The sequence below is a fragment of the Hypanus sabinus genome, chromosome 4, assembly GCF_030144855.1.
Source record: "Hypanus sabinus isolate sHypSab1 chromosome 4, sHypSab1.hap1, whole genome shotgun sequence".
NCBI classification, from domain to species: domain Eukaryota; kingdom Metazoa; phylum Chordata; class Chondrichthyes; order Myliobatiformes; family Dasyatidae; genus Hypanus; species Hypanus sabinus.
In genome coordinates this window covers 120347698-120364414 of record NC_082709.1, presented here as the reverse complement: position 1 = coordinate 120364414, position 16717 = coordinate 120347698, and the positions used below count along the sequence as shown (strand labels likewise).

The 16717-nt window shown below is 40.1% G+C and overlaps 1 protein-coding gene across 3 annotated transcripts in view; it reads right to left on the bottom strand.

The window, feature by feature from the left end:
- gemin8 (gem (nuclear organelle) associated protein 8) overlaps nucleotides 1–7071 on the bottom strand; it is a 35237-nt gene extending 28166 nt beyond the window's left edge. For 2 of the 3 annotated variants that reach the window (XM_059968022.1, XM_059968024.1), the window contains exon 1: nucleotides 7026–7071. In XM_059968022.1, coding sequence (XP_059824005.1) covers nucleotides 7026–7061 — 36 coding nt within the window. In that variant the 5' untranslated portion in view covers nucleotides 7062–7071. Of the gene's footprint in view, nucleotides 1–2058; nucleotides 2166–7025 lie in introns of those variants that run through there. The other variant, XM_059968023.1, reaches the window with a different exon arrangement.
- Between the last annotated feature and the right edge of the window lie 9646 nt (nucleotides 7072–16717).

The window sequence follows — 16717 nt, the reverse complement described above, 5'->3', positions numbered from 1 at the left end:
AGAATCCCAGAGTATACCTCTGTCAATCTCTTCGATATAATTTGTTGAAAAGAACAAGTCAATTTGCTGTTCTATGAAGGTGATAAATTCTGGATCTTGAAGCAAAGTAGTGTTGAGTCTCCAAGATCTAGTATTAATGGAGGAATCCGATATCTTAATAGACAACTTCAAAGGAGCGTGATCCGAAATGGCAATAGAATCATATTTACAATCAATAACATCTGTTAATAAACGGTGATCAATAAAAAAAAATCAACTCTAGAATAACTATGATAAACATGTGAAAAAAACGAAAATTCTTTATCTTTAGGGTTCAAAAACCACCATACTTCAGTAATTCCTGAATCAACCATAAAGGAATTAATAAGTGAGGCTGATCTATTCGAAAGAGTTCGAATAGGTTTAGATCTATCCATCAAAGGATTCAAACAACAATTGAAATCTCCACCCATTATCAACATATGTTCATTTAAATTAGGGAGGGAAGTAAATAAACGTTTAAAAAATTCAGGGTAGTCAAAGTTTGGAGCATAAATATTAACTAGAGCCACTTTTCGATTAAAAAGTGAACCAGTAATCAACAAAAATCTGCCCTGTGGGTCAGAAATAATTTCATGATGTGTAAACGAGATTGAGGGGTCTATAAAAATAGACACACCCCTAATTTTGGCAGTAAAATTCGAGTGAAATTGTTGACCCTTCCAGAACCTAAAAAAGCGTTGAATATCCTCCCTCCCAATATGGGTCTCCTGTGCAAAAATATTAGCATTTAGTCTATGGAATACTTTAAATATTTTTTTACATTTAATCCGATGGTTTAAACCATTAGTATTCCAAGAGATAAAATTAATAGACTTATCCATCATGCCAATACTAAATGTATATATCATAAAAGGTTAAAAAGACACATAACCCATAATTCAGGAAGAAGGGAAAATGATTCAGGAGCAACCGGAGAACATGACACCTCAACAATATTAATAATTTAAAGTCAGCCCATAAACTAAAAGCAAAAAAATAAAAAGCAAAAGCATGAAAAAAGACCCCTACCCCCTCCCCCAAACCCTCGAAAAAAAGCCAAGCGGCAGGCGCACAAACTAATACTAATATTACCCCCATTTCAAGATGGCAACTCCACGAAAAGGTAAAAAGAGACAATATAACACCCAGGTTTAGATAAAAGGGTTGATAAGAAAAAAATATATATCAGTCAAAAAGAGGGAAAAACATAAAATAATGAAAAAGATCATTAATAAAAAAAGAATAAACATTAGAGTTTAAAAAAAAGTGTAATATGCCTTTAAAAAAAATTCCATATTCAAATGCAAGTAGATGACATGGTCCAAAGGCAAAGACTTCTGGAAAGAAGAAACGACATTTTGAAAAAACCATATTACAAAATATAAATGTAAATTCACCAATCTATTAAAAAAAATTTAAAAAGTCATCAAAATAGAATAGAAACAGGATTCAATAATCACTACAATATAAAAAAGGTCTAAAAATCCAAAACATTCGTCCCATATTCAAGTATAAGCAAACAAATAAACGATCATGGAAGCAAAGTTTTATGGGAAGAAGAAACGACATCTTAAAAAAAAATCTTATTACAAAGTATAGATGTGTATACCCAATTCAGAGAAAAAAAATTAAGAAAGAAGACATTATAGTAAAATAGAAGAGCGTCTATAATCGTGATTGTAAAAAAAAACCAGGTCTACAGACCAAAGTAAAAGGCTATAATGCGGCTTCATAAGTTAAAGCCCAAAACGAAATGGCATCTTCTCTCCAAAAATTCTTCAACATAACACATAGTTCAACTTGCGGTAGAAGATCGATATTCTTCGACAAATTTCTTCGCATCTGCTGGAGTTTTAAAGAAGCGCTGGCTGTTGTCACCCGAAGTAACTCTGAGATTCGCTGGGTATCTTAAAGCTTGTTTAAGTCCGATCGAATGAATCTCTGCCATCACTGGTTTAAAAGCGATTCTTTCTCTCATCACTTCAAATGAATAATCTTCAACAATACAAAACTTATTGTTTCTGTGAAAGATCATACCTTTCTGACGAGCTAATCGGATTAAAAGCTCTTTCTGCCGAGGATAATGGAGGCGAACAATCACAGCCCGTGGCTTGTCGCTCGAGACCGAGAATCTCGAAACTCTGTGGGCGCGATCAATAATAGGTTTAATTTGCAAAGCTTCAGCACCAAAAACTTCCCACAGAAAGTTAGAGAAAAATTCAGTTAAGTCACCAGACTCAACATTTTCGGGAAGCCCAATGATTCGCAAGTTCTGTCTGCGAGATTGGTTTTCAAGATCGGTGATTTTAAACTTATAATGCTCTACTATTTAAGCAGTCGACAGTACCCTTTTCTCCAATGTTTCAAGTGTACGTATTTTTTCACAAATTAAGTTTTCAAGAGACGTAATCTTGGTTTCATGCCGTTGAATATCTGCTGCCTGCGATTGAAGCTTGGTATCAAGCGATCTAACAACTTCTTCAAGCTCAGACATTTTCGCGGTAAGCTTATTTTCCAAATTTACCATTTTACTTTCCAAACTTGCAAGTTTAATATCCAGAAGATTAGAAATTGCCTCGAGGGATAAAGGCTCTTTAGACAATTTCTTAGTTGTAGCCATTTTAAGTTTGAAAAGATTAGATCAAGTATTGTTTTAGAAAAAAAGTAAATCGTAAGTATCAACCCATGTAATTAAGTACGAAAAGATTTGATTAAAGGGTGAATATAGTTTAAAAAATGAAGAGCGCCTAAAAGGCAGATGTCTACGTCGCCATCTTGAAAAACCAGCTCCGGAAAACAGATTTCTAATTTCTTCTCTGAAGGATATTAGCAATCCAATAAGTTTTTATGAAAATACAGCCATTTCAATCATTATTAATCATATACAGTAGTGCAAAAGACTTAGGCACCCTAATTTTTATATAAATTTTGTCTACTGCATTAGCGTCAGTAAAGAACAAATTTTAGATTTCCTAACGTGTATTTTCCAAAAAAAAATATTTGTTTTTTGTATTTCATTAAAGAAAGTAACATGTTAAATAAAAACTTTTTAAAATAACTTTGTTATTTCAAATAAAAACTTGATAGGTAGATAGCCTCGTGCATGGTTAAACAAAGATAACAAACAGATCAATAATGAGTTAAAAGACCTAAACTGATTAACTGAAACAGAAACACATGTAGAAGTGATCAAACTGGGTGAAGGACAACCAAACTAAAAGATGAGGGTGCCGCAGATATGACTGTTCAATCTTTAAATTATCAATTCCTACACCATGGCAACAGTGAGCATTGCAACAAGAGACAGGATGGTCATCCAGCATCAGCAAGCTCTCTCCAAAGCAGAAATTTTATGGCAGACAGGAGTTCCTGATGCCTTCCCCATCACTAAGGTGGATTTTAACCGGGCCAGCTTGAAAGTCTCTAAATAATTATTACCAACAAATCATTTGTACTACCAGAGGAACCACCACACTAGACCACCGTAACACCACCATCAAGAGCACTTACTGTGCTATCCCACCCCCACACTTCGGAAAATCCGATCACCTGCCTATACTTCTTATGTCCAAATGTAGCCAGAGACTGAAGACTGCAGTAGTGAGAACCAAGAAAGTATGGACAAGGGAGGTGTAGGAGCTCCTACAGACTGCTTTGAACTGGCAGACTGGACTGTATTCAGAGATTCATCTTTGAGTCTGAATGAGTACACCACAGCTGTCACTGACTTCATCAAAACCTGTGTGGATGAGTGTGTGCCTATGGGAACTTACTGTACATACCCAAATCCAAAGCTGTGGATGAACCAGAAAGTTCACGGTCTGCTGATGGCTAGATCTGTGGCATTCAAGTCTGCCTACCCAAGAAAACCGTTATACCTACAGAGACCTAATTCAAGAGCTAAGGAAAAACTCCAAGTGAGGTTGGACGCAAAATTGGACGCAGGTCAACTCTGGTAGGGTTTGCAGGACATTACTTCCTACAAAACAAAACCGAACACCATGATGCTTCACTCCCAGATGAGCTCAACCCTTTTTATGCTTGCTTTGAAAGCAATGCAGATCCCTGCAGGACCTGATTACTCTGATCTCTGTCTCAGAGGTCGGTGTGAGGGTGTCTTTCTAAAGGGTGAACCCTCATACCGGCCCAAATGCTGTACGTGGTAGGGCCCTGAAAACTCGTGCCAACCAACTGGTGGGGATGTTCAAAGACATTTTCTATCTCTCCTTTCTGGTTGGAAGTTCCCACCTGCTTCAAAAGGGCAACAATTATACCAGCGCCCAAGAAGAGCAGGGTGAATTGCCATAATGAGTTGCCAGTAGCACCACGTTTACAGTGATGAAATGCTTTGAGGGGGTGGTTATGGCGAGAATCAACTCCTGCCTCAGCAAGGACCTGGACCCATTGCAATGTGCCTATTGCCACAACGGGTGTACGGCGGATGTGACTTCATTGGCTCTTCACGTGGCCTTGGAGCACCTGGACTATACAAATATCCAAGTCAAGATGCTGTTTATTGACTACAGCTCAGATTTTAACACAATAATTCTCACATTCCAATCGAGAAGCTCCAGAACCTGGGCCTCTGTACCTCCCTCTGCAACTGGTTCCTTGACTTCCTAACTGGCAGATAGGAAATAAATCTCCACTTCACTGACAATCAACACTGGCACACACCGGGGATGTGTGCTTAGCCCACTGCTCTACACTCTCTACACTACTGGTCACCAAACTTTTTAAGCCCAAGATCCCCTACCTCAGCCTTAGTGAAAGGCAAGATCGACTTACTAAATCATTTAGGGAAAAAACAGTTCAGATTGTACTTCCAACTTGAGGCCCTTTATTTGGGCTAATTGTATTTTAATTAGATAAAATGCTTTTGTCAAACTTTCAAATTAACTTAACCAAGAAAACACTGTAACCAGCATATCAAGCAGGCCATAGCGGCGTCAAGCTCATCCAATAACACCGTGAATAAGCGCTGCTGAAGCACTTTTGCTGGAATTGAGTTTATCAGTTTGACCACCAGTGTCACTACATGAGAAAAGTCCACAACCTTCCCAGCCAAGGCCTGCTGATGAATCACAGTGATAAACCAGGAAGTCGGAAAAATCAGGGTCATTACGGCACAGTGCAATAAAAACCAACGCGCACCACCGCACATTAGTGGGGCCCCATCAGTAGTAATTGCCACCAGTTTATGAATGGGGATGTCATTTTCACAGACATATTTTTTAAACTCATTGTAAATATCCTCACCTCTTGTCCTCTCCTTTAAGTGCAAAACAGTGAGGAAGTCCTCCAGTTTTGTAAAATCCTGGAAAGCCATTCTAACAAATACAATAAGCTGAGCGGTTTGCATTACATCCAGGGATTCATCAAACTGTCGTGAAAAATATTCACAGAGTGACAGGTCTTTTAACACTTATCAATCCACGTCCGCTGAACAACATGTTTGCTTGGCGTTCAACCCTGTTTTCAGCTTCTCAATTTTCCTGGTATTGGTAAACTGTTACTGAGATACTAGTATAAGTTTCAGGGGTACACAAGCTAATGACACCATTGTTTTTGTTTTGCATTTCTTTACATTTGGGGAATATTGGAATTTAAAGGGGGAGAAGGGTTGTAATATGAGCATTATAAAGATAAGTTAATACTAATTAGGATCATGGTAATATAGCAATACTCCCACTTCGGAAATTGTTTGTAAAGAGAAATTGTTTCCGGGGTTGTGGGGTTTTCCTTCCGGTCTTTCCTGCCCGGTGTGGATTAGTGAAAAGTTCTGTATGTGAATATCATTTTACCATCGTAGATAAAGTTGTTCTTTTTGGGCACAAAGTTGTCGTGGTCCTTTTTCAAAGTAGAAGTTACCACATATTTGCATCAAAAGGTTTATCAGGCATAATGTATTTGTGTATTTATTTTTCTTTTTTTTCTGGATCTACTGGGAAAGTCTCAAAGATCGACTGGTTGAAAACCACTACTCTACACTCTTGACTGTGTGGCTGGCACAGCTCAAATGACATCTATAAATTTGCTGACTATACAAGCATTGTTGGCAAAGTTTCAGATGGTGATGAGAGGAATGAGATACATCAACTAGTTGATTGGTGTCTTAGCAACAATCTTACATTCAACGACAGTAAGATCAAATTGTTGACTTAAGAAAGGGCAAGCTGAGGGAACACACACCAGTCCTCACAGAGGGATCAAAAATGGAAAAGAGTAAGCATTTTCAAATTCCTGGGTGTCAGTTCCTCTAAGGATCTAACCTGCATGCAAAATATTGATGCAGCTACAAAGAAGGAACAACAATGGCTATATTTCATTAGGAACTTGAGGAGATTTGGTATGTCTCAAAAAACACTCAAAATTTCTACAGCTATACCTCTGGATGGGGGTAATGCACAGGATCGAAGCAAGTTGTAAACTTAAGTCAGCTTCATCATGGGCACTAGCCTCCATAGTATCCAGGGCAGACTCAATGAGCCAAATTACCTAATTCTTCCCCTATATCTTATGGTTATATCCCTCCTTCCTCATATTCATGTGCCTATCTAAATGCCTCTTAAAAGCCTCTGAAGTATTTGCCTCTACCACGATTCCAGACATCCACCTCTCTGAGTAAAAAACTTACCCTTCACATCCCCTTTGAATCTACCCCCTCTCACCTTCAATGCATGCCCTCTGGTATTGGGCATCTCCACCCTGGGAAAAAAAAAGATGCTCCCTGTGTACTCCATCGATGCCTATCATAATCTTATAAACCTTTATCAGATCTTCCCTCAGCCATTCCAGAGAATGCAACCCGACCTCTCATGCCTTCTAGACCAGACAGCATCCTGGTAAACCTCTTCTGCACCCTCTCGACATCCTTCAGAACTGTCTCTCGAACGGCCTCCGACATACCCGCAACTCGCTGCGGAGAGCCCACTCATTTTAAAGCAACACGTCCCAGACCGCCCGCGGCCGCGCCGACCAGATGAGACTTCACAGTACGTTACCTGACAACCACCATCCGCCGCCATCGTCCACCCCATGAGTGAAAACTCGCGCATGCGCGGACTCGGGAGCACGCACCGTCACCAGATCACGTGGTGCTTCGGCGCTGCCTTTATGGTTCAAGAGCCTTAGTGGAGTTTAATGTACAGTCCACGCGAAGTTGTTCAAAATTAGCCGCTTGGAGATTACAGTCGACATTGGATTGGAATATGCAGCAGATTGTCTGAGACTATTGTCGTCAGGAAGTTGGAATCAATAAATAGCCTAAATTTTCAGTCCGGAGAGGGATTATTGCTGTGTATAGGTTTTATGATGAGATATAGTAGCAGGCAAGGGAGTTGATAGTACGTACTAGCAACCAGTTCGAGATTCAGGAAAATTTAAATGAAATCAGAATATTCTGGACACATTCAGCAGGTCAAAACAGCAACTAGAAATCAGAATGCGCTTTAGTATCACCGGCATATTGTCATGAAATTTGCTGTTATGCGGCATCAGAATCAGGTTTATTATCACCGGCATGTGACGTGAAAATTGTTTATAGTTCGATCTAGCAGATGGAAAAATAATAAATAAAATAAAATATAATTAAATAAACAAGTAAATCAATTACATATCTTGAATAGATTTTTAAAATTTTTCATAAACAGGAATACTGTATATTAAAAAAGTGAGGTAGTGTCCAAAGTTTCAAAGTCTATTTAGGAATCGGATGGCAAAGGGGAAGAAACTGTTCCTGAATTGCTGAGTGTGTGCCTTCTGCTTCTGTACCTCCTACCTGGTGGTAACAGTGAGAAAAGGGCATGCTAACCCATCCCTCCACTTCCTCATCCAGGTCATTTATAAAAATCGCCAAGAGTAAGGGTCCCAGAACAGATCCCTAAGGCATTCCACTGGTCACCGACCTCCATGCAGAATATGATCCATCTACAACCTGTCTACGTTGGTTTGTATGTATCAAACCAATGTCTTGATTCTTTCTTGTCATCTCATTTCAAGGGCAATAAGGTTTAAACATTAAATACTGGCATTTCAAGTGGTGTCTATATTCTGTAAACAAATAAGGTAAGTTTTAAAAATAATTCACACTAATTACAGAGTAGGAGATGATAATCAAACTTTCAGTGGCAGGATATCAACAGACAAGGTCTTCAATGGAGGAATAAAAACTGTCATCAACAGTTGGGGTTCTCATTTGTACCACAATAGATGGTTTTTTAAGGTTACATCCTATCTAGACACTGAATGGAGGGATTAGAGGTTGTGTACTGCCCTCGCTGAGGTGTTGTAGTATCAGCTAGACAGTCAGCCAAACTCCATTCAAAAATGGACAGTTCTTTGGTTTTATTGCAAACTCAATGGCATGCCATAGTGAATAAGGAGTGAACTGGAAAACAGCACAATTCAGTGCAATTACACAAGTAAATATGCCCATGTAAGTAAGAACTTTAAGTTTCCAGCAGATAAATATTATATGATTCTGACAAATACATACTATAAGTAAATAGTATGCGTAAGCCATTAGTACCTAGATTAGTGTTTATTTAATAAGCTCAAAAATAATATTCTAATTCAGCAAAATCTTAGATACCTTTAGATTGGCTTCTAAACATCAATTTACAACCAATGCTTCTGCTGGTGAAACAGCAGGATGGACTTAGATAGAATCTTCCTTAGTTCCTAACATAAAGCTTTGGCCTGCCAGCCAATGTGCTTTCCTACTTATTATTTTCTGACTGCACAGGAAGATCTGAACAGGAATACAGATCTGAAACTGCTTAGTTCAAAATTAAGGCTCAATGTACTTAAAATTGCATAGTACAAACAAACCAGTTGCCCGTAGGGCAGAACAAGTTGAAACGAACAGCCAAGAAATTCAGAGATTTAGGCGAGATCAGGAAAGGGTGAGTAGACTGGGTGTCTTTCTTCTTGAAAGCAGGATTGAGATCTTAGAAAGTACAAAAGCTTTTGATAAAAATGTATATAGAAGGGATATTTCCACATTATGGAAGAGCATAAGAAGAAATAAATACAAAATGGTCACTGAGAAATCCAATAGGGAATAGGGCTTTACCCTACAGAATAGTGAGTTTTTGTTTGACACGGAGAAATTGAAGTGAATAGTATTAAGGCTGGACAAGCATGTGATGGAGAAGGGAATAAACAGTTATAGATATACATGAGGAAAACGGGAAGAGGATGAAATGGAGCATAAGTATCAGCATGGACTAGCAGGGCCAAATGGTCTGCCTCTGTTCCATGTAATTTTATATAATCTCATGTAATCAATGGTGAGATGGCCGTAATAATGAAAGGCCTAGATAGAGTGGACTGGAGAGGATGTTTCCTATAGTGGAGGAGTCCATGACCAGAGGGTGCAGCCTCAGAATAGAGCAATATATATTTAGAACAGAAGTGAGGAATAAATTCTTTAGCCAGAGTGTGGTTAATCTGTGGAATTCATTGCCATAGATGGCCGGGCAGGCCAAGTCATTGGGTATATTTAAGGCGGAGGTAGACAGGTTCTCGGTTAATCAGGGCATCAAAGATTATGGACAGACGGCATGAGAAACGGGTTGAGAGGGATAATAAATCAGCCATGATGGAATAGTGGAGTAGACTTGATGGGCTAAATGGCCTAATTCTGCTCCCATGTCTTACAGTTCTTATAGTCTTATGGTAATCAAATTGGCCTCAAGGTATTTTAGTCAACAAGTTAAATTTTTATCGATGGGGTATAAGTTACAATTAATAGCCAAAACGGCATTCAAAACTATTTTAAACTGTAAAGTGACTGCTTATACAAGTAGTCTTAACTGAGCTTTGAATAACCAAACTTGTTACATTGCAGTTGGACACAGCAGATTTTGCAATAATTACAAACAGAGAAGTAGAAGCTGGCTTTCAGTCTGAGTTTGGAGTACTTGAGAGGAGATGTGTTTCCCATAGAGTTAATTTACACATCATATCCATTTTCCTAATGACCCAGAAACTCAAAAACCACAGCGAAATTGAACACACATTTTGGTTATTTGTTTATCTGAACTATACAGTTTCTGTCTGGTGAGACCTCTCTTGCCATTATGAAAATAATGAAAGTGAATACAGTGTGTTACATGGGGGCTTCTTTAATCCTTTTCGCTCCTTATGGAGCGTAGGGCCTCAGCAAAAGTCCTCCACTTTCTGCGATTTCTAGCAGATGTTTTTGCAGTCTCCCAAGTTTGGCCAGCAGTTTTCAGTTCATCCAAAAGCCTATCCCTCCAGGTTTGCTTTGGGTGACCTCTTCTTCTCTTCCCTTGTGGATTCCATTCGAGTGATTGTCGAGTGACATTCGACTGGCTCTTCCTCAAGGTGTGGCCGACCCATCTCCGCTTCCTCCTCCTTATCTGGAATACAATGGGCTCTTGGTTTGTTCTCTTCCGTAGTTCTAGGTTTGACACCCTGTCGTACCACTTGAGGCGGAGGATCTGCCGGAGGCATTTGTTGAGAAAGGTCTGGATCTTGTTGCAGCTGGTGTTAGTGATTCTCCATCTTTTGGATCCATATAGCAGGATGGCTTTCACATTGGAGCTGAGTATACGGAGCTTAGTTTTGACAGAGATGACCGTAGATCTCCAAACAGGTCGCAGGGCTGTGAAGGCATGTTGGGCTTTTCCGATCCTTGCTCTGATGTCCTCATCTGTACCTCCTGATTTACTAATTTTGCTTCCGAGGTAGGTGAATTTGTCTACATCTTCAACTATTTGTCCTTCAATCCGTAATGGCTCCTCTTGTTTGTTATTAATGCGTAGAAATTTGGTCTTCTCTTGACTGATCTTAAGGCCTACTCGCTGTGAGGTCTCTCCCAAGGAATCTACTTTCTTCTGCATATCTTGAAGCCGGTGTGAGAGAAGAGTGAGATCATCTGCAAATGCCAGGTCTTCCAATTTCCCTGTTAAATTCCACTGGATGCCTCTCTCTGAGCCAGCATAGGCTGTTCTTGTAGCCCAATCGAGTACCACAAGAAAAAGTAGAGGTGACAGCAGGCATCCCTGTCTGACTCCAGTAGTGACCAGGAAATCTTCGGACAGTCTCCCATCATGGATGACCCTGCATGAGAAGCCATCATAAAGCTACTTGATGATATTTACCATCTCTTGGTACACCATAGTGTCGTAAGATGCTCCACATTGACTTTCTGTCCAGGCTGTCAAATGCCTTCTCAAAATCAATAAAACACACATCTAGTGGAGTTTGCCATTCTATTGTCTGCTCCACAATGACTCTAAGTGTAGCTATCTGGTCAATGCATGATCTCTCTTTCCTGAACCCTGCCTGCTCATCTCTAAGTCTCTGGTCAATGGCGTCTTTCATCCGCTCCAAGATGACCCTGGTGAAAACTTTGCTAGGAATGGACAACAAGGTAATCCCCCTCCACTTGCCACACAGTGAATGATCTCCAGATTTTGGCAGCTTCACAAGGAGGCCCTTCTTCCAATCTGATGGGATCTCTCCTGTTCTCCATATCAAATTCAGCAGTATATGTAAATGGTCCACCATAACCTCTCCATCCTCTTTCAATGCTTCTGCAGGAATGATGTCTTCTCCAGCAGCCTTGCCATTCTTCAGGCTTTTCAGGGCTTTTCGAATTTCTTGCTGGTGATTTCACCTATATTGATGTTGAGTGGGTCTCCAAGCTCCAGGTCAGGTGGGTTCTGTGGTGGTGGTCTATTCAATACTTCCTGGAAGTGTTCCTTCCATCTCACCAGCTGATCTTCAACTGAAGTGAGCAGATGGCCTGTCTTGTCTCTAACAGGTCTGTTGAAATTGCTTTTCTTCCTTCTCAAAAGTTTAGTTGTCGTGTAGAGTGCCTTGAGGTCCCCTTTACTGGCCACTGTTTCTGCTTGCTCTGCTATTTCATTGAAGTATGACCTCTTGTCCTTTCTGAGCTGTTTCTTCACCTCCTTGGCCATCACGCTGTACCTGTTGGCGACGATTTGTTTCTGTTGCCGGGTTCTGGCCTGATTCAACTCCTGTTTGAGCTTTTTCCTCTCCTCCACCTTCTGCCATGTATCGTCCCTGATCCAAGGTTTACTGTTGACTGGTGGTCTTCCCAGTACTTCTTCGCAGGCTCCTACAGTGGTCTGCTTGAAGGTAATCCAGGTGTGTTCCGCTATTCTCTCATCTTGTTCCTCTATTTGAAAAGCCCCAAACGGTTTTGCAAGGTGATGTGGAAATCTTTCTTGTTCTCTTCCATCTGTAGTTTTCTAACATCAAACTTTATTTGCGTGTTCTGTTGCTTCTTCTTGGCTGACAGCTTCATCTTCAGCTTTGCAACAACCAAATGGTAGTCAGATCCAATATTTGCTCCTCTTTTGGTTCTCACATCTTGCAATGAACTTCTCCAGTGCTGGCGGACTATGACGTGATCAATCTGATTCTCTGTTTGATGGTCAGGCGAGACCCAGGTTATCTTGTGGCAGCGTCAGTGGGGAAAGAGGTTACCTCCAATGGTCAGTTCGTTGAATGCACAGAAGCTGGTAAGGAGTTCTCCATTTTCATTCATATTCCCCAAACCATTCTGGCCCACCTCTCTCTCTCCTGCCAGTGTTATCGCTGCCTACTTTGGCATTCAGATCTCCCATGACGATCAACATATTTTGCTTAGGTACCTTTCCAACTACTGCTTGAAGCTGGGTGTAGAAGAGATCTTTTTCTTCTTCCTCTGCGTTATTAGTTGGGGCAGCGCACGGGATAATGGATACCCTCTGGAATCTGGACTCGAACCTGGCTGTGATGATACCGGCTGACACTGGTTCCTATTCTATCAAACTTCTGGCTGCTTCTTTGGACAACATCAGGGCCACACCAGCCTCATGCGGGTCTTCCTCTTTTTCTTTGCCGGAATAGAGCAGAGTTTCTCCCGTCTGCAGTTTGGTCTCACCAAAAATATTCCACCTTGCTTCGCACATGCCCAGGAGTATGAGGTAGTATTTGTTCATTTCCTTCACTGCCTGTGCACACCTACCTGTCTCCCAAAGCAATCTCACACTTCATGTTCTGATTAGGATAGATTTCTTCTGTGAGAGCAGCTTTGGAACCTTCATTATGGTTTTCCTCGGGTGGAGGAGGGTTGTCAGCCCTGCAGCTTCCTGATGGGTTTGGTTGCAGTGTGTCATCAGTCTCCTGAATGGGGCCCTGCTTTTCCTGAGATCTGGGTTAGTGGTTGACAATCTGTTGACGGTTTCTGTAACAATTGCTTGTTTTATGTGAATGGGTTGTTAGCCCATTGCACAACCCCCAACCTGGAGGACCAGGGGTTTTCTGTCGGGGTCACCTTCCCCTAGGCAATGGCATTTCCATGCTAACAAGCTCCACCTGCCCAGGTTGGAAATCAGAGTTTACCCTCTCCTAGATAGGCTGCCATCCAAGGCTAATGAGTCCTATCTACCCGGGACATGGGGGCTTATTGATGAATAAATTGTGCTTCCACTTGAATAGAGATGATGTGTTGGTTTCCAACAGGACTAAAAGCACAATTATTGCCAAAGGGCAGAATAATGAGTTATATCATATGAAATTGTGAATTATTGGCTCTGTAGTGCAGTAGTAGAGAAGAGGGAGATGGAGGGTCATGTAGCAGAGAGGCAAAGGGGGATTGTATAGTGTTGATACTTGGCACAGAAAGTCTGGTAAGCCTGAGCCACAAACTCCAAGCCAGAGTGAACTACAGTAAACTCATGCCTGGTCACTAGCTCAACAACAATCCCATAAACTCCAGGACAGAGCTTGCCATTGTACACACTAAGGTATAAATGGAACTGCACACATCTTGCAAAGCACATAGGCATGAAAGCTTCAGAATCAGAATCAGGTTTATCTATAAAATTTTCTGGTATATTTTCTCCTATTTTATCTAGTTCTGTTCTAATCCATGCCGGCTTATCTTCATCAAAAAAAAGATGCAATAAATCTTTGATTTGCTTTATAATAATTCTTAAAGTTTGGAAGTTGTAACCCTCCTAGATCAAATTTCCATGTCAATTTTTCCAACAACATTCTTGACATCTTACCTTTCCAAAGGAACTTCCTCACACATTTATTTAACTCCTGAAAAAACTTCTGGGGAGGTTGTATTGGTAGTGATTGGAATAAATATTGTAATCTAGGGAATATATTCATTTTTACAGCATTTACTCTGCCTACTAATGTTATTGGTAACATCATCCATTTATCAAGATCTTCTTGAATTTTTTTCAATAATGGTAAATAATTTAATTTATATAAATTCCTTATATCATTATCAACTCTTATACCTAAATATTTTATACCATTTATCGGCCATCTAAATTGAGTTATTAATTGACATTGACTATAATCTCCTTTAGTAAGATGTAGAATTTCATTTTTATCCCAATTTATTTTGTAGCCTGATATTTTCCCATATTCTTCCAATCTAGAAGATAATTTACATAGTGAATACAATGGGTTTGTTAAATAAAGCAGAACATCGTCAGCAAATAAGTTAATCTTGTATTCCTCCTGGTTAACTCTGAGACCCTTAATATCTGGATCCATTCTAATTAATTCAGCTAATGGTCCTATCGCCAACACAAATAAAGCAGGTGATAATGGACAACCTTGTCTAGTTGACCTTGTTAACTGAAATGATGTTGAAATATGACCATTTGTCACTACTTTATCTTTGGGATTAGTATTTAAGGTTTTAATCCATTTTATAAAGGATACTCCAAATCCATATTTTTCCAATACCTTAAATAAAAAATCCCATTCCAATCTATCAAATGCTTTTTTCTGCATCTAAAGCAACTGCCACACTCATTTCACACTCACACTCACACAAAAAAAAAATAAATTAAACCCAAATTTATCTGATCAATGCTTCCGATGTAATCAAGAAATTGGTACTTTTTTACATTCTACTTTGTCTTGTTTTAAAATTCAATCTTTTTGGGCAAATTTAAGAGTTTTACTGGAACAAATTATTGGAACACAACTTCCACATAACCCAATATTATTTTTACTAAGCGATATTGAAGGGATAAAACCGAAACCCAAATTGAATAAATATCAGAAAGAATTCATAAAAATTGCATTGGCAGTAGCCAAAAAGGCTATTGCAGTTACTTGGAAATTGGATACATACTTAAGTATAGATTGTTGGAAGAATGGAATCTTCAGCTATATTCCACTTGAAAAAATTACTTATAATTTAAGAGATAAATATGAAACATTTCTGAAAATTTGGCGCCCTTATTTGCAAAAGATAGGATTAAATATATAGGTGCTCCAAGATAAAATTATTGGTTATCAGGGGAAAGAAATAAATACATATACTAAAGCTGTTATGAACTCCATGGAGCATGTGGGGATCTTCCGATATCCAGGCATTCTTTCTTTCTATAGGGATATGTTAGGGGGGAGGGGTTAAGGGGAGGGGGTAAGGGTTGATAATGTTTTTTTCTTTCCTTTTGTAATCATTTAAAAACTCAATAAAAAAATGTAAAAAAAAAGAATCAGGTTTATCATCACCGGCATGTGTCATGAAATTTGTTAACTTAGCCTCTGCAGTTCAATGCAATATGTAATATACAAGAAAAAAATAAAGAACTCAATCAATTACAGTATATGTATATAGGGGAGTAAAAATAATGCAAAAACAGAAATAATATACATTGAAAAAGTGAGGTAGTGTTCAAGGGTTCAATGTCCATTTAGGAATTGGATGACAGAGGGGAAGAAAATGTTCCTGAATCACTGAGTGTGTGCCTTCAGCTTCTGTACCTCCTACCTGATGGTAACAGCGAGAAAAGGGCCTGCCCTGGGTGCTGGATGTCCTTAATAATGGACGCTGGCTTTCTGAGACATTGCTCCCTAAAGATGTCCTGGGTACTTTGTAGGTAAGTACCCGAGATGGAGTTAACAGACAATGCCATCGCCACCACCCTCCACCTGGCCCTAACCCTCGCTACTGGGCCTGAACACCCCCCTCTGCAACTGGATCCTAGACTTCCCGATTGGGAGACCTCAGTCAGTTTGGATCAGAAGCAGCATCTCCAACACCATCACACTGAGCTCAGTCCACTGCTGTTCACTCTGCTGACCCACAACTGTGCTGTAACACACAGCTCGAACCACATCATCAAGTTTGCTGATGACACGACCGCGGTGGGTCTCATCAGCAAGAATGATGAGTCAGCTTACAGAGAGGAGGTACAGCAGCTAACGGACGGGTGCAGAGCCAACAACCTGTCTCTGAATGGGAACAAAACAAAAGAGATGGTTGTTGACTTCAGGAGGGCAAGGAGCGACCACTCCCCTCTGAACATCAATGGTTTCTTGGTAGAGATCGTAAAGAGCACCAACTTTCTTGGTGCTCACCTGGTGGAGAATCTCACCTGGTCCCTCAACACCAGCTCCATAGCAAAGAAAGCCCAGCAGCGTCTCTACTTTCTGTGAAGGCTGAGGAAAGTCTGTCTCCCACCCCCCATCCTCATCACATTCTACAGGGGTTGTATTGAGAGCATCCTGAGCAGCTGCATCACTGCATTCCTGGTTTGGAAATTGCACCATCTCGGATTGCAAGACCCTGCAGCAGATAGTGAGGTCAGCTGAGAAGATCAGTGGGGTCTCTCTTCCCGCCATTACAGACACTTACACCACACGCTGCATCCACAAAGCAAACGGCACTATG